The 15,022-nt window shown below is 40.4% G+C and overlaps 1 protein-coding gene across 2 annotated transcripts in view; it reads right to left on the reverse strand.

Moving 5' to 3' along the window:
• Window positions 1-15,022, reverse strand: part of jarid2b (jumonji, AT rich interactive domain 2b) — a 144,741-nt gene that overhangs the window by 32,540 nt on the left and 97,179 nt on the right. For both annotated transcript variants that reach the window (XM_041808764.1, XM_041808763.1), the window contains exon 4: window positions 5,306-5,532. In XM_041808764.1, the coding sequence (XP_041664698.1) occupies window positions 5,306-5,532 (227 nt within the window). The remainder of the gene's footprint in view (window positions 1-5,305; window positions 5,533-15,022) is intronic.

Genomic DNA, 15,022 nt, shown 5'->3' on the forward strand with positions numbered 1-15,022 from the left:
TCACAATACAGAGTGACAAGAATCCTTTTCAATAACATTTGGTTATTTCATTGTGGCACACTTTGCCAAAAATCCTTCAACTTTTAACTGCTTTATAAAGCTGTAAGGAATGACTGATGGATGGGAGCCTTTAGGGTGGATGTGTAATGTTTGCCAGATAAGAAAAGCAAACACAGCAGAGGGTGTGTGGGGGCATACGGCTGTGTGCTTACACTTTGTGAACGTTTGACCTGGGACAGTTCCCACAAATCACAAATGATGGAGTTTCAAAGGTAGAGGTATGGTTAAATTATTCCTTATGACTTAATTAAAAGCTTAAAGGAACTGGTTTGTGTGGATTATGGTGCCCTGCAGGAAGAGAAAAATCTCTTCCTGTTTTCAAAATACCAATAATCTTTGCCTTGGAAAGGCAGTTAATGCAGCAGCCTGCCTTGTGGCAAAGTCTTGAGCCATTTATAATACCTCATTATTCATTATCTTTACCTTAAAATTGTCTTTGTTCCTGGGACTTTATTTTCTTTTATCCTGATGTTTGTGTACTTCATAGCTTCACTATGAAGTCTTAACCTTGCAAAGCAGATGGATTCGCTTGTTTCTGTGTTTCTCACTGGCAAATCCATCTTGCAAAGCTCCCATCACAACAGTTTGGGCCCGGTTAGAAAGTGATAGGACCAATCAGAGTCGAGGGGCAGTACTTTCCAAAGCAGCACAGTCATAACATAGGCAAGCAGCGAGAGGAGGCCAGTACAATTATGGTGGAAGACATTAGCGAGGACGCTGCTAAAGTGTAAGTTTTATCAGAACTTGACGACATTTCTTTGTTAAAAGAAGAACAAAGAACAGCATTGAGTTCTTTTCTTTAAAAAAAAACAAAACAACAAAAGTCATGTACTGACATGTTTACAGTTGCCATGGTTTGCATTATGCAGCTCTCTACGGAGTTTACTCGTCGGCACAGCCAGTTTGGGCATGGGGCTACGACATCAAGTGTTTTGTTGCTCTGATTGGCCCGTAAAGATGTGACAGAAAGACCATTTATCCAATCACCCTCTGAGTTTTTTTCAAAGGCTCTGCCCTTTCTCAAACCCCATCTATGAAAGGTTTACCACATGGATGTGTAAAACAAATCCATCTGGCATGTCAGGTTAATACCTGAGGATGTTCACAGGCAAACTGTGTCACATCTGGTTACTGCATATTCTAATTTAATTTAGAAAACTAGTTCATGGTCAAACAAACATATTCTGTAAACCAACTGTACACTGTTATGTGCCAAGTTTGTGTGCAGAATATGGCTAACATTAGCAACGCTAGCAGTGCTAGCCCTTGATCTTCTTTGCAGGTTCATCTTTACATTCCTGTGACAACTACTGCCACTAATTGCTTCGGTTACACGTGAGTATCAACTGACACAATCTCTGAACAACTTTATCCCCTTTTAGTAGATCAAAAAACATCACTGTTCCTACAAGTGGCTATTGATGCCATCAGTTCACTAACCTAACATGCCAGATTGACCCATTCATGGATACATTGCATGGATATATTTCACATTTATCTAGGAAACCTCCCACAGAAACACTTGAGAAGGGCATGACTTTCCAAAAAAATTCTCTGTTTTGTCATGAAATGCTTCCAGTGTGGTTCTTTGCTCTTATTTAAACAAAAAAAAATGTGGTCCAGCACTCATAAAACCACCGCTTTACTTGAGCTACATCTAGGTAACAACTTCATTGGCAGCAGCCATTGCTATAAGCTCACAGTACAACAAAACCCTCCCTGTCGTTACTGCCTTGGTCTTCTCAAACAAAGCTGATTTGTCAGAACCAGTTTGGCACAAATTATGTGGATTGGAGCTTTTCAAGATGGATTTGTCTAATGACTTACATGGCATCTGTTGACTGTTCAGTTGACTGTTTACATCTGTTTAGGACAATGTAGCAGCAGGGCAGTAGTCATTAAGAACAGCTACAGGGCCTACTAGTGGTGGGTGGCTTTGTTATAGCATAGTCAGCACATTTGACCAGCATTTGGGCATTCAATGATAAAAGAACATAAAGAATGAGTTTAATTAACTCATAACACTGGTCAGAATTTAACTGTTTAGCCGGCTTATTGGGCACACCCCAGTGATAGTATAGAAATGATTAGAATTGTTGCTGATGGTCTTGTGGGCTTTAGAAAGCCATAAGGAGGCATCAATAGTGATTTCAACCTCTTTCATAACCACCAAAATTTCCTTATAGGAGCTTAAAGTAAAATAAAAAAATCTTAAAAGAGTAAATTATAGAGGATAATAGATTAAAGATCTCCATAATATTCCTGAAGATTCCGTCAGAGGCTTTTTGGTAACAGATATGAAGAGGCCATAATGTGTGTGATGGTCAGATCACTACAGATATGTGTATCAGAAACTTAAAGGGGATTGTGGGTTTCAGAAGAGTTCAGACGCTATCAAAGACCGGAGTCTCTTTGAAAAGATTAACCAGGCTAACAGGGCTGTCCTCATGGTCTGTGTCTCCTCATATACCCTGGTTGTTGAACACACACACACTTACACACACAGGCCATGGCACAGAGGAGATAAGCAGAACAGGCAGCACCAGTGGTGAGCCCAGATTTGCAACCACGCACACACTTATAGACGCACAACCTCAAGGGCTGCGCTGACATTCTCCCATGTCCCTCACTTGGTAAGGGTCCCTGCATATGGGTCATATAAGAGGCCAAGGGGAAAAACAGAGCCTGTACAGGAAAATGTCATCCTCACAGCATGGATAGCAAGCACTCACATTTACACACAAACACTCAGAGAGCTAAACTAGGTCTATAAATACAGCGGTAAAGCAGGGAGCGGCAGAGTGGAAAAAGCCCAGTGGAAAACCATTCAATCGTTAGCTTAGCAGCCTAGCTCTAAAATTAGCCTCCACAGTACAGCAAAAACAGACCAGAAATCAGCCAGCAAAGCACCATCCCTAACCTTAATGATAACGTGAGAGAGCAGTGAGACTGAGCGAGGACCAGCCAGCTACACCTCATTACGGGTGGGGTTAGCCTAGCACCCTGTGCTCAGAGTAATCAACTTCAAAGTATATGGGACATTATATCATTAGCCTATGTAACATCCTGACCCATATATGCAAATCAAAGCCCTTCTCAGTGAAGGCTTTAGTCACTTTTAGCAACCTCCAATTAAACGTTCTTGAATGAGCCCTGTAAGGTTAAAATGATGTTCCATAATGGGAGTCAGAATAGCAACGTATAGTCATCAGGTCCCAGCAGACTTGAATCTAAATGTGCCTCTCCTGAATCTACAGCCTACTTTGTAATATGGGCAGAGGTTAATAATGATAACAGCAAATTAATGGGAAGCAAGGCGTTTTGTCTTCCAAATGAGTTAATTCTGGCTGTGAGGGTGTGTTTAAGCAAAAGGTGAGTGGGGTACTCAATAAAGGATAAAATAAAGATAGCAAAGAGGAGTCACAACCAAGGTTGTCACAGAAAATGGTCTGAAACTTTTTATTATGCACGTGGAGAACATGGCACTGTCTTTTCTTTTATATTTTACGACAAAAGAACAATTGAAGATGGACATGGAATAAAAGATAAGCTTATCATATAATTAAGTAATAAAGTTGTACTTTCTTGCATCTCATGAGCAGGTCAACTAATATACAGCTTTATGCGGTTGAGATTAAGTGATATAAATGACTACATGCATGCATTTGTTTTGATATACAATTATGAAGCACACTAAGTGGCTACTCCTTACATCTTAAGGCTACTTTCATGGATTTGAATTTTGAATTTGAATACATTGAATTTTGTCCCACTCTTCTTTGCAGAATTGTTTGAATTCCACCACATTGGAGGGTTTTCAAGAATTAACAGCCTGTTTAAGGTCATTCCACAGCATCTCATTTGGACTTTAGTCCAGACTCTGACCAGGCCACACCATAACCTTAATTTTCATGTTTTCTTAAGCCAGTCAGAGGCGGACTAGCTGGTGTGTTTTGTATCATTGTCCTGCATCGTTACTCAAGTGCCAGGAGCATGAGGTCATGAACTGATGGTGGGATATTTTCCTTCAGGATTTTCTGGTAGAGATGCTTCTGTATATGTATTCACAAACCACAAGAAATTCAGACCAGGGCACATCACACATAATGGACCGTTTGTAAATGTCCTCATATGAACACAGACCAAACTTGATGTAATTATGCATCAATGTTACAAAATGGTCCATGAACCTGATCAACTGAACTAGAGGTGTAAAAACACCCCAAATTTTCAATTCCTGTATTTCTAGCTAACCAAGCTTTTAAAGTAAGCTTTGCCCTGATCTTGAATGTTCAAGAAAACAGAGTAGAGACTTCTTGCAGTGTTCTGGCAGTGGAGAAACCTTCTCGGTTTTCTTGCCAGCAGAGCATAGATCATAAGTAACTCGATTCCTTTATTAACTCCACAGGGGAAAGAGACTTGTTTAGTTCCTGTGTGTCTAGTGGGGCTCTTGGTTAATTTGAGTTCATGTATACAAGCAGGTCATACGGCTGTGATAGTGTCTTAGTGCCTGCGTTTATCCTAAATAGTTTACCCATTTAGGACCCTCCCAATAAACAGTAAAGCTAAGTGTGGCACCAAAAAGCTGCACGCACACACTAAACTCTGCTGTTAATTACCCCGCCATGACTTTTCCAGTTCATTTGCAATCAGAGGTGCTACACAGTGTCGATGAACCTGTGTTTGTAGTGTCGGGTGTATGTGACTGTACTTTATACTCAAGCAGCTGCTGTGTGAGAGGGTGATGGGATGGGTGTTAAAGAGACAGGCAGCTGTTGAAAGGTAGGAGGGGGAGATGTGTAAGCTGATGAAATGCGGGATAATCTTAGCCTCAGGCAAGTACACAGTTATTTGGAGCATGTGTGTGTGGTTTTGTGTGTTTATGACACAGTAGTGTGAGATCAAACCCTGATTTAGTTAAACTTACATACTCTTGAACTCCTATTGAACGTGTCTTTTAATGTGTCTGTGTGTTTAGGTTTCCCTCTAGACCTGTGTGAGAGAGTCCGTCTTAGTCTGATAATACCTGCAAATACTAAACGCCTGACCTTGGCAAAAGTTTATCCTAATATTTGCCAGTTATTGAGTGTGTTCATACACTCAAAAAGACCTCAAACAGCAGCAAAATGTTATCCAGCCTCAGAGGTAATATCAGGTTTGATTTCTTAGCAGAGAGCTGTGTACAGGACTCTAATATTAGTACAAGAAATACCATCCTAGTGAGTCTAAAACTGCTGCATCTTACCTCGGAGGCAGAGGAAGGTGAGGAAGTCCTCTGTCTTAGGCTTGCGTCTTGACAGATCCTGGATGGAAGAGGACAGGGACGAAGAGGAGAGAGATGAAAGGGACGAGGAGGGCACAGTGGCCAGGACGGTGGTGTTCAGGCTGCCTGTGTCAGCCACTTTGACAGGCGTAGTGCTGGGCGAGTTGGGCTGTGATTGGGCGAACTTCCTCTGGGCCTGGAGCCGAGGTCTGGGAAGACAAAAGGAACAGAGAGTAAGCCACGGATATGATAAAGAGGTTTACAAAATGTAAAAATCACAATTTCTCTTTTAAATACTCGGTACTGAAGAAGTGATCAGTTTTGTGCATGTCTGTGTGCATATTTGAGTTCACTTGATTTCACTGAAGTGTTTAAAGATGTTTTCACACATACACTCCTGAAAATTAGTATTAAAATTTCAGGCAGGCTGCTCCAGAAACCTTCCAGATTGTTTTCTTGTCATATAAACCTCAGACTATTTAGACAAGAGGGAGGGAGGGGAGCAGGGCGTCTCAGGATTCAGGACAAGACGTAAACGGAATGTTGCAGAAATGGAGATGGCACTTGTTGTAACCCTGTCATCTAATATGTCCTCACGCCTCTTGCCCACTTACAGTGAATCCTCCTGAAAATGGCCCACTGTGTTCTCACATCCTCCAAACTTCGAACATAAAATCTACAAAGGGGCTGGCAGGAAAATTTTGGGATGCACTTGGGGTGAAAAATGTGTCGGTTTTATTCACACATGCAGCTCATTCTGAAGATTTTGGGCAACTTTCCAGAGTTTTGGGCGGTGTGAAAGCACTCGCTGTGTATCCAATTGTAAAAGTTTTTACAAGAGTACATTTCACAAGTAGTAGCCACTGATTTTGTTCATGGCTTTCAGTCACATGGCAACCAGTGCAGAGGCTTTCTGGGGCTCAGCCAAACTGGGGAACCATGGAGGTCAGCAAAATCAATGTCCACTGTAAAGTTAACCTGTGATAATCACATTTTATTTTAAACCTGAATAATAACCAATCTTCTCAAAGCAAAAAAGATGAGTTTATTGATTTATGCTGTAGTAGGATATAGCATTTTTTTTTAATGTAAACCCCTTTTCTCAAAACAGTATTACCTTTTTATTGGTAATGTCAACAGTGTGGATGGCCACACTGAGCGATTAGGAAAGTAATGTCAGACTTCGTTAACCTGGCACGCCAGATGAATTTGTTTCACACATCCATCTGGTAAACCTTCTGTAGACAGTGTTTGGGAAAGGGCAGAGCCTTTGAAAAAAAAACTCAGAGAGTGATTGGATGAACGTTCTGTCTGTCACATCTTTACTGGCCAATCGATGCAACAAAACACGTGACGCTACCGAGCTGCGCCCCGACCGACAGAGTAAACTCCATGAAGAACTGCATAACACGAACTATGGTGACTGTAGACATGTCAGTACACGACTTTTGTCGCTTTTGAAAAGAAAAACAGCTCAATGCTTTTCTTCGTTCTTCTTTTAATGAAGAAATGTTGTCAAGTTCTGATTAAAGGGGGCTTTAGCAGCATCCACGCTAATGACTTCCACCATAATTGCACTGGCCTCTTCTCGCTGCTTGCATACGTCATGACTCCAACACGCCTGAGAGTACTGCCCCTCGACGCTGATTGGTCTTGTCACTTTCTAACCAGGCTCTAACGGTTCAAATGGGAGCTTTGCAAGATGGATTCACCAGTGAGAAACACAGAAACGGGCGTATCCATCTGCTTTGCAAGGTTAAGACTCCATAGTGAAGCTATGAAGTACACAAACATCAGGATAAAAGAAAATAAAGTCCCAGTAACAGAGACAATTGTAAGGTAGAGATAATGAAATAATTGCAAAGTGTGGTAATAATGAGTTAAAGTGGCAAAAAAAAAGTTGTGAATAGAGTTAAAAAGAGGCAAAATGGGTTACAAAAATGCAGAAAAAATGGCTGGAAAATGGTGAAAAGCTGTTAAATTGTGGCCAACATTCTGTGGGCAGGCCTGTCTGCAACCCATTAAAGGCAATTTCCATTACCTATTTATCAATTTAACAAATGCATCATATTTCAGCTCTCATAATCTTTGAATAAGTTACTCATACATAAATTGTAAACAGTATTTTTCTTCTAAATGCACATTTGTTACTGCAAATATGTATGGGCAATATTATGGCAGTAAATACTGTCAGAAATGTTCATATCTGTTGAAGGTGATAGCCAACTTTTCATGCTAGGATCTTCCAAAACCAATACTATGCCAATATTACACAAGGTGTTGTTGTCAATACAAGAAAACAACGCTGCCTTTTGGGAAGTGAAGGCCAAGTATTTCTTCATCTTTGACGTGTAAACTTAAAGGACATCAGAGCATCTAATAGCCTTAATCAGCTATTTGAAGGACTTTTCTCCTCATTGGTTAGTGCATCCAGTTAAACAGAAACTTTTTAAAAAGATGTAGGTGGCAACCAAGCCTGTGAACTTCTCCATAGCGTACAGTAGGAAGCCTTTCTAGCCCAGCAGGGGGGAGTTCCATGAGTGTGTGATGTCAGATGAATGCTACGATTTCCATCTGAGCATTGAAAAAAGCATAATGAAGCCATCTATAGTGCCAAATCATGGGTGTCACTTTTGATGACCACAAGCCCCCTTCCTTCTTCCTCCTCTGTGTTATGCTTTCTGTCACTTTGAGGCACACAAAAGATCCCACTCTCTTTCTTAAACTGCATGTCTTTTTTTTCTCTTCATTTCACAGGATTGTGTGTCAGCAGAGGCAGGGAAAGAAGGGGAATATTAAAGAAGTAGATGTCTAAGAGAAAGGGATGGACTTGCTTGTCACATCACCTCTCTCATCCTCAGCACACAATCACACACTCCTCTCTCAAACATAAGCACATGCACACTCACAAACGATAAAAACCCGAGACTTTCAGAGGCTACATGAACCAGCAAGTGGCATCAATCGATTAGTACCGCTGTGTCTGTGTCTATGTCTGTGGTTGTTTGTGAGAGAGCTACACTAGAAATGTTTAGAAGAATGTGATATCCTGGTATTATTTGTTAATTTGTCATGGTCTGAATAGAAGTAAGGGAAGATAGGATCATGTCTTGAGAACACCCACAATGCATTTGGCTCACGGAAAGGTGCAGAGTTCCGATTACACTTCAATCAGAGAACAGCGTGGTGTCAAAACGTGTCAATTTCCAGCCGTGGCACAGATGTAAGCTCAATACGAGAGGAATTGAGAGATGATTGCACACACGTTGCAGAAATGCCTCATTTTAACGCAAGGAGCGGCAAAAGTGAGCAAACGTCTGTTTGCTCACACCAAAATCAAAACAGGGTAAACAAACGTCCATGATTAGCTTTAACGGTAAAATTGCACAAAAATAAACCGCATTAACCTAATTTGCAAAAGCACCTATCAGACAGGTTCTTTTTCTCTCAACACAACAAAGACCATCTTTGAATCTGACAAGTGAGACGCTGAATCCCTAATTTCACTAAAGAAAGGTATTATAGTGCTGCCATATTTCAGCACTTAGTTAAAAGCTATGTGTGTACTGTTCTCCTCTGTTATTATAGAACAAAAAAACAAGTCTATTCAATGAGATAAACAATAGTACAGGGACAGGTGTCACTTCACACAAGGCTATGATTTATTTCTGAATAAGGAATGAAACAGGGCAAAAAGGTGGTTCATTTACCAAGGAAACTGTGATTTAATAAAGGACACAGGAAAACTTGAGAGAAAACTTGCTGATAAGGAGTTGTTGACAAGTTTTGGGTTAAGGTATTTATGGTTGTTAATTAATTAAAAGTGACAACAGGAAATAAACTGAAGGAAAATAAACTTCAAAGATCGATAAAACTGCTACCATGTGAAATAAACAGAGGATTCAAAGGGGCAAAACATTGAAGGAAAGTTACAGATTCAGTGTGACAAACGGCTAGAGAGAAAGGTATAAAAGGTTAAGTGTATTTTTTTTGCACCCACAGGGCGACTCCCACACAAAAACATTTCCACACACACATGCAAAAAACCTCAAACACATTCACATACTGTACCCTCACTCTCATGAAACATTTACCTCCTCGGTCTGAATGCACCATTATAAAAATTTGGTCGAACCCACCAGAGATCGAGAGTGCAACGCATACTGGCAGAGAGGAGAATGGAAACGGATGAGGTGGAGGCTGAAAAGTGAGATTAAGTGATGGAGAGAGGGAAGAGAGAGGGCCGGTGGGAGGGTGAAGTGCAGAGGGAGGCTAGGAGCAGGGACGTTTGCGTGACTAAAACACTGAGTAAGATATAGTGTGTGATGTGAGGATATATTAGGAGAGAGAAAGAGGAAAAGAGCAGGAGCATGCACACATTGTAGCCATTAACATGCTGCTACTTTCATCTGGGAGCATTTCTTTAAAATGATCTTACTATACCATCCTTAGAAGCAAGATATTAAACATTCTGAAGATTTAAACAGCACAATCTTATAACCTTATATAAATATATTATGAAGTAGTGGGGGTTCCTCTGGATTTGTTGTTTCCAGCTCTGTGTTTACAGTGCTCTGCATTATGAGAAACTCAAATTTTTCATACATGGATTTTTCCCATGAACCCTTCCATTTCCAACAGTTACCCACCCCCTGACTTGATCTTGATCAAGTCAGAAACAGAATAAAGGAGGAGCTGGGGTGGAGGAGGGTTGCAAACATAGCTTACAGAGGGAGCAGCGAAGCCTTGCAAGACTTCAGCAGTTTAAATACGACAGCATAGGTGGAAGTTAGCCATCAGCTGATGAGGCTTGCATGAGATCAGCTGATCTCTGACTCTGTGGCCCACCTGAACTAATGCTATATGCTAAATTTTTGGTGGCTTAACTTTAAAAACTGCTACTTTTTCCCAACATATTAACTAAGCTAACGGCCGTTGAACATCCAAAATTGATTGGTTGTTCAACGTTTGGCATGCACATGTGAAACATATAAGATTGTAATGCATAGTTTTCCATAATGTGAAGCACGGGGCCATGGAGTTAGTTAGCAGCTGGGGTTACCAAAGTGGGCTTTTGCAAATACATCACCATGGATATGTATTAAAAAAAACCTTTCAGATTGCATGACTTTGTCGCCATTTTTGTGCTAATACTTCAAACATGGATCCCTCCAATGTTGCTCCACTCTACCACAGTCACTTATAATCTAATGTGGCAGAGATTGGAGTGACACAGACTAAGCAGAGCACTGAATGCTTTCTAAATATTAGGCCGGGGAGAGACTGAGCTCTCCATTAAAGCCTCTTTGGTAAGCTAAACCCTGGATAGTTTTATTGCTCCAGCTTAAAATGAATAGAATTCAATTTAGCAGCTTCAAGAGAGAGAGGACACAACTGACAAAAACACAAAGACAAACACAGGCAGCAAAAAAACCAGGAGCACAAATGCAAGAGACGAGGGATAAAGACAGATGAGCTGATAAAGCTGTGTGCTTACTACATCCTGTCTAGACAGTCGAACAGAGCCTCTCAAGACAAAAAATTAAGTTTTAATGAGACAATCCACTGTTATCTGTTACCTATTTACTAGAATGGAAGATATTCTCAGGGGCTTTTCTTAAAGTTTAACAATCATTCATGACACATTGGTGCTTATTGATACATAAATCTTTAGTAATTGGAGTCTTCATGTGCATTTCTCTAGGAATGACCATGTTAACATCTTTTTTGGTATTCTGAAAGTGAAGAAACAGCTAATCAAAAGGAGATAAAAGCAGATCGGATTCACTGATTTCTAAACAGTTGGAGCAGAAGATTAAAAAGAACTGTTTTACTTTAAATTACAGACAACTTATACAGAAGGTATGTGTTTATGCAGACAACAGACCCTGAAAGTTCTCTTTAAGAACTTTTAAAAACAGCATTCAAACCAGAATAAGAGCATTCAAACTGATAAAAATAACACAAATTTGCATAGCTGAATGCAAGAAATGAGGAAGACAGGCATGCCTAAGAAAGGCTTGCATGCATAGCTGAAAGAGACAATTTTCCATCCAGTTCCCAAGGAACAGATCAATATTGAGAATCGGCATGGGAACAGTTTGCTATGACATGACTGCTCTAGTCAGTGCTGCCACAGAGCTAAAGATGAGTGGTAACATGAGCCTCCGATTTAGCCCCCTGTCTGCCCTGGAGGAGGGCTGCTGCCCCTGTGTTCAAGTGTGTGGCCAAGTCAGGGTACACCATGTTCCCCCAGTGTGCTGATCTATAGAATACTCATTGGTACCGCGCCATGTAGGTATAAATGAGGCTTACATCCGTTAAAAAGAGCCGGATTGCCCTGGTTGCAAGAAAATGATGGGAGAGCCTGTGAGACGCAGCAGAGGGAATAGAGAAAACAGAGATCCAATAGAGGGAGAAACAGCAAAGAGATTACAGCAGGATGTCCCCATTCATCCCTTTCTAATCCACCTTTCATCCATCCCTTCCTCCCGCCATCCTTTCCTGCTACCCCCCTAGCCATACTCTTCAAAGGATGGCTCTAATGTCTAATATTACACATGCCAGCGTGGCTGCTAGATTATTGACTAACTCTGAGAGAGACAGGGGGGAAATATGACAATTCAGTCAGGCGGTAATCCCAGGGAAGAGGGCAAAAGGAGGTAGAAGAAAGAGAGGATAAAGGGCAGTTTGGTTTATTTTTAATGTTTAAAATATGATCAAAATGGTGATGAAGGGATGGATAATGTAGACTTCACACATGCACATGAACCCTGTCAATCAGGGTGTATCGCTTCTTCATTAACGCCATTCCAGTTATGGCTGTCTCCATGGGAACTGGTCACAGTGGGACTGTCTGTGTTACAAGCATCCAACCTCCTAAAGAGCCACACAGAAGACTACAAATCTTATAAACTCCAGGAGTTCTGACATGGTGCTAAAACTTTGTGAGTCTGGGGAAACAAGCAACCAATTTCTCCCCTAAACTCTGTCGATAATCCTCAGTGCAGAGGGCATCACAAACCGCCTTAACTGTCAGCCTAAGCTATTAGCAAAGAGCTCAGTGAAAGAAACAGCACGACTTAGACTGATTTACCCACATATCATCTCATTTGTCACAAAACACTTAAAATAGATGCAAAGACAATTCTTTAAATGCCACTTAGGCAGGACTGATTATTGGGAAAGCTGCCTCCCATGCATGTTTGATTTATTTAGCAAGCTGTTGGCCCTGTGAATAAGCATCTTTAATTCTTTTATTAAATATTGATGAATGGAGTCTGATATTAATAACCAGAGGCAGAGTGGCAGAGGAGACAAATACAGATACAAACAGTGATCCAACTTTACTTGGCAGCATTTTTTTTGGATGACTCATTTGTACTCCCTCATGTCATTTGTGATTTATCAGTTGCATTTAGCATGAGTGTAAATAGGTGAAATACAGCTGGGAATAAACTGGATCAGGGATACAGCAACTTATCAACTTATGATACGATATTGTGTATGATTTTATCATGATTATAGATTTTCTGTATAAGACAGAAGTCAGTTTATAATGTTCTTTTGTATTTCAGTTCCATAAGAGAAAAAAATGAAAAAAAAAAAATTCTTTATCCTTATTTTTTCTTTTATAAATTCAAGTAATAAGTTTTGTTTTTGAGGTTGATGGTCCCTAAAAAGAACATTTTTAAGTGAGGCTGGTAATACATGATCATGATAATTTTGTAAAGAATAAAATGATTTTATAAGAAAAAAATAAATCACACTAATAAAGCTGAGCGTTAGTTCAGGACACGGAAGACATATGCCAAGCCGTGATCAGCTGATGGCCAGCTGATCCCAATTATCACCTCCCAGCTCCCACAGCTAATCACAGCTCTTTCTCGCAACACAGTAAAACGGTCCATTTTGCAATAAAATGGTAAAATGTATGATGAGTGCGTTCCTGAATAAAATACATGTTAATCAAAATGCTTTGGCTTACTGTTGTATGTTGATGCGTCCTTGGGGAAGCCACTTAATCCAAAGATGCTCCCTTTGCTGCATCAGTGGCATGTCAATGTGTATGGATCAGTATGAATGGGATCAGCTGAAACTGACAGCCACATCATCAGTGTGTGAATGTGGAGCAAATGGGTAAGTGTTGCCTACGGAGTAAAAGCACGTTGCGAAGTCAGACAACTAGTAAATTGCTATAAAAGCTTAAGTCCATTTATCATTAACCACCAAAAGAAAATCTCTTTAAATAAAGTAATGAAGCCCTAAAGGTTTTTATCAGTTTAAAACACTGTGTATATTGTATATTGCAATAGGGTATCTGTTATATCTCTTTACAGGACACCAGTTGGGTCTCTTTATTTACAGTCACATTCATTTTAAGAGATTTTCTATTTTTTTTAAATACTGCATCAGATCTTACTCATTCATTATTCAGTGGATAGAATGACACTGAATAACTGAGTGCCTCAATGTGAGAAGCTGTTAAATGACGTGTGTGTCTGTGATCCCAGGGTCACTCACTGTACACTGTGTCTCTTTATAGACGATGCCCCGGTCGTCCACAGGGGAGCCTCTGGCTGTGATGTGTGTCAGTTGCCGTGTGCTTCGGTTTCAGACCTTTGCTGTACCTCTGTAACTGGATATGTGGATAAGGCTGGCAAGTGGAACATGAGCTAGTAGTTGCTGTGTTGATTTGTGCCAATGTGTCAGCATGTGACTTTTAAAACTCCAGGCAGCACACTTACTTAATACTTTGGAGCTATTTGAATACTGGGCATGAACAGGGACACAGTAGGGTGCAGTATTGATTGGAAATAATTGTGCAACTTGATTGCATGGATTCCTTATGTTTGAATGTTTGAATACTTGCCTCATTTAAATGTGTTTCAACCCTTTAACTATGACAAATGTTCCAAATCTAGCTTCAACTTCTCTGTCTTCCGCACAAACGTTGCTCTTCTGTATCATTACGAGTTTATCCCCGGTTTGATAGATGTTGGCACCAGGCTGTGTTGGAGTCAGACACCATGTCCCCTCCCGTGGTAAAGGTTATTGTGTGAGGAGCGGAGCGCTGATCCAGAGTCTGTACCTTAGGGGCTGTATTAATTGGCTCCAGATGGCCCACATGGTGCTGATAAAAGACTACCTCGCTGCAGCTGGCTCTGGAGTGTGCGCTTATGTGTGTGAATGCTGCGCTGTGGATGCTTGTGTCCAGATACGAGCGACATGGAGGCACGTTTGCGTGTATGAGATTGAAAAGCATATCAGTGTTTATACTGAGGGATTACGTTTCTAAAAGTGTGCTTAATCAGGCTCTGCCTACTTGACTATTATTTAGATCTGTGTGTGTTTTCTGACAGCCTGTTCAGTTTAAATTCGTCAGCGGATAAATGAGTGAAAGAAGCTGTGTGTATGCTCAGTGGTCACACTGTTATTGACACCACATGTGTTAATATGAGCATTAAAGCATGTTTATGATTAGAGAAAGCTGCCATTATATGAAGGTTGTAAAAAGAAATTTGCCATTTTGAAATAACATAACATGAATGATGCAATCTTAGCTATTTTAATGATTGATAGTATCAATAAAATTCATAATTCTGGTATTGTGACAACCCTAATGGAAATTATATACATAACTTTATATACATAACTCTCCTAGAATCCCATTCATCAGGCATTTAATTCAGTTAACTT

The sequence above is a fragment of the Cheilinus undulatus genome, linkage group 16 (assembly GCF_018320785.1).
Source record: "Cheilinus undulatus linkage group 16, ASM1832078v1, whole genome shotgun sequence".
Taxonomy (NCBI): domain Eukaryota; kingdom Metazoa; phylum Chordata; class Actinopteri; order Labriformes; family Labridae; genus Cheilinus; species Cheilinus undulatus.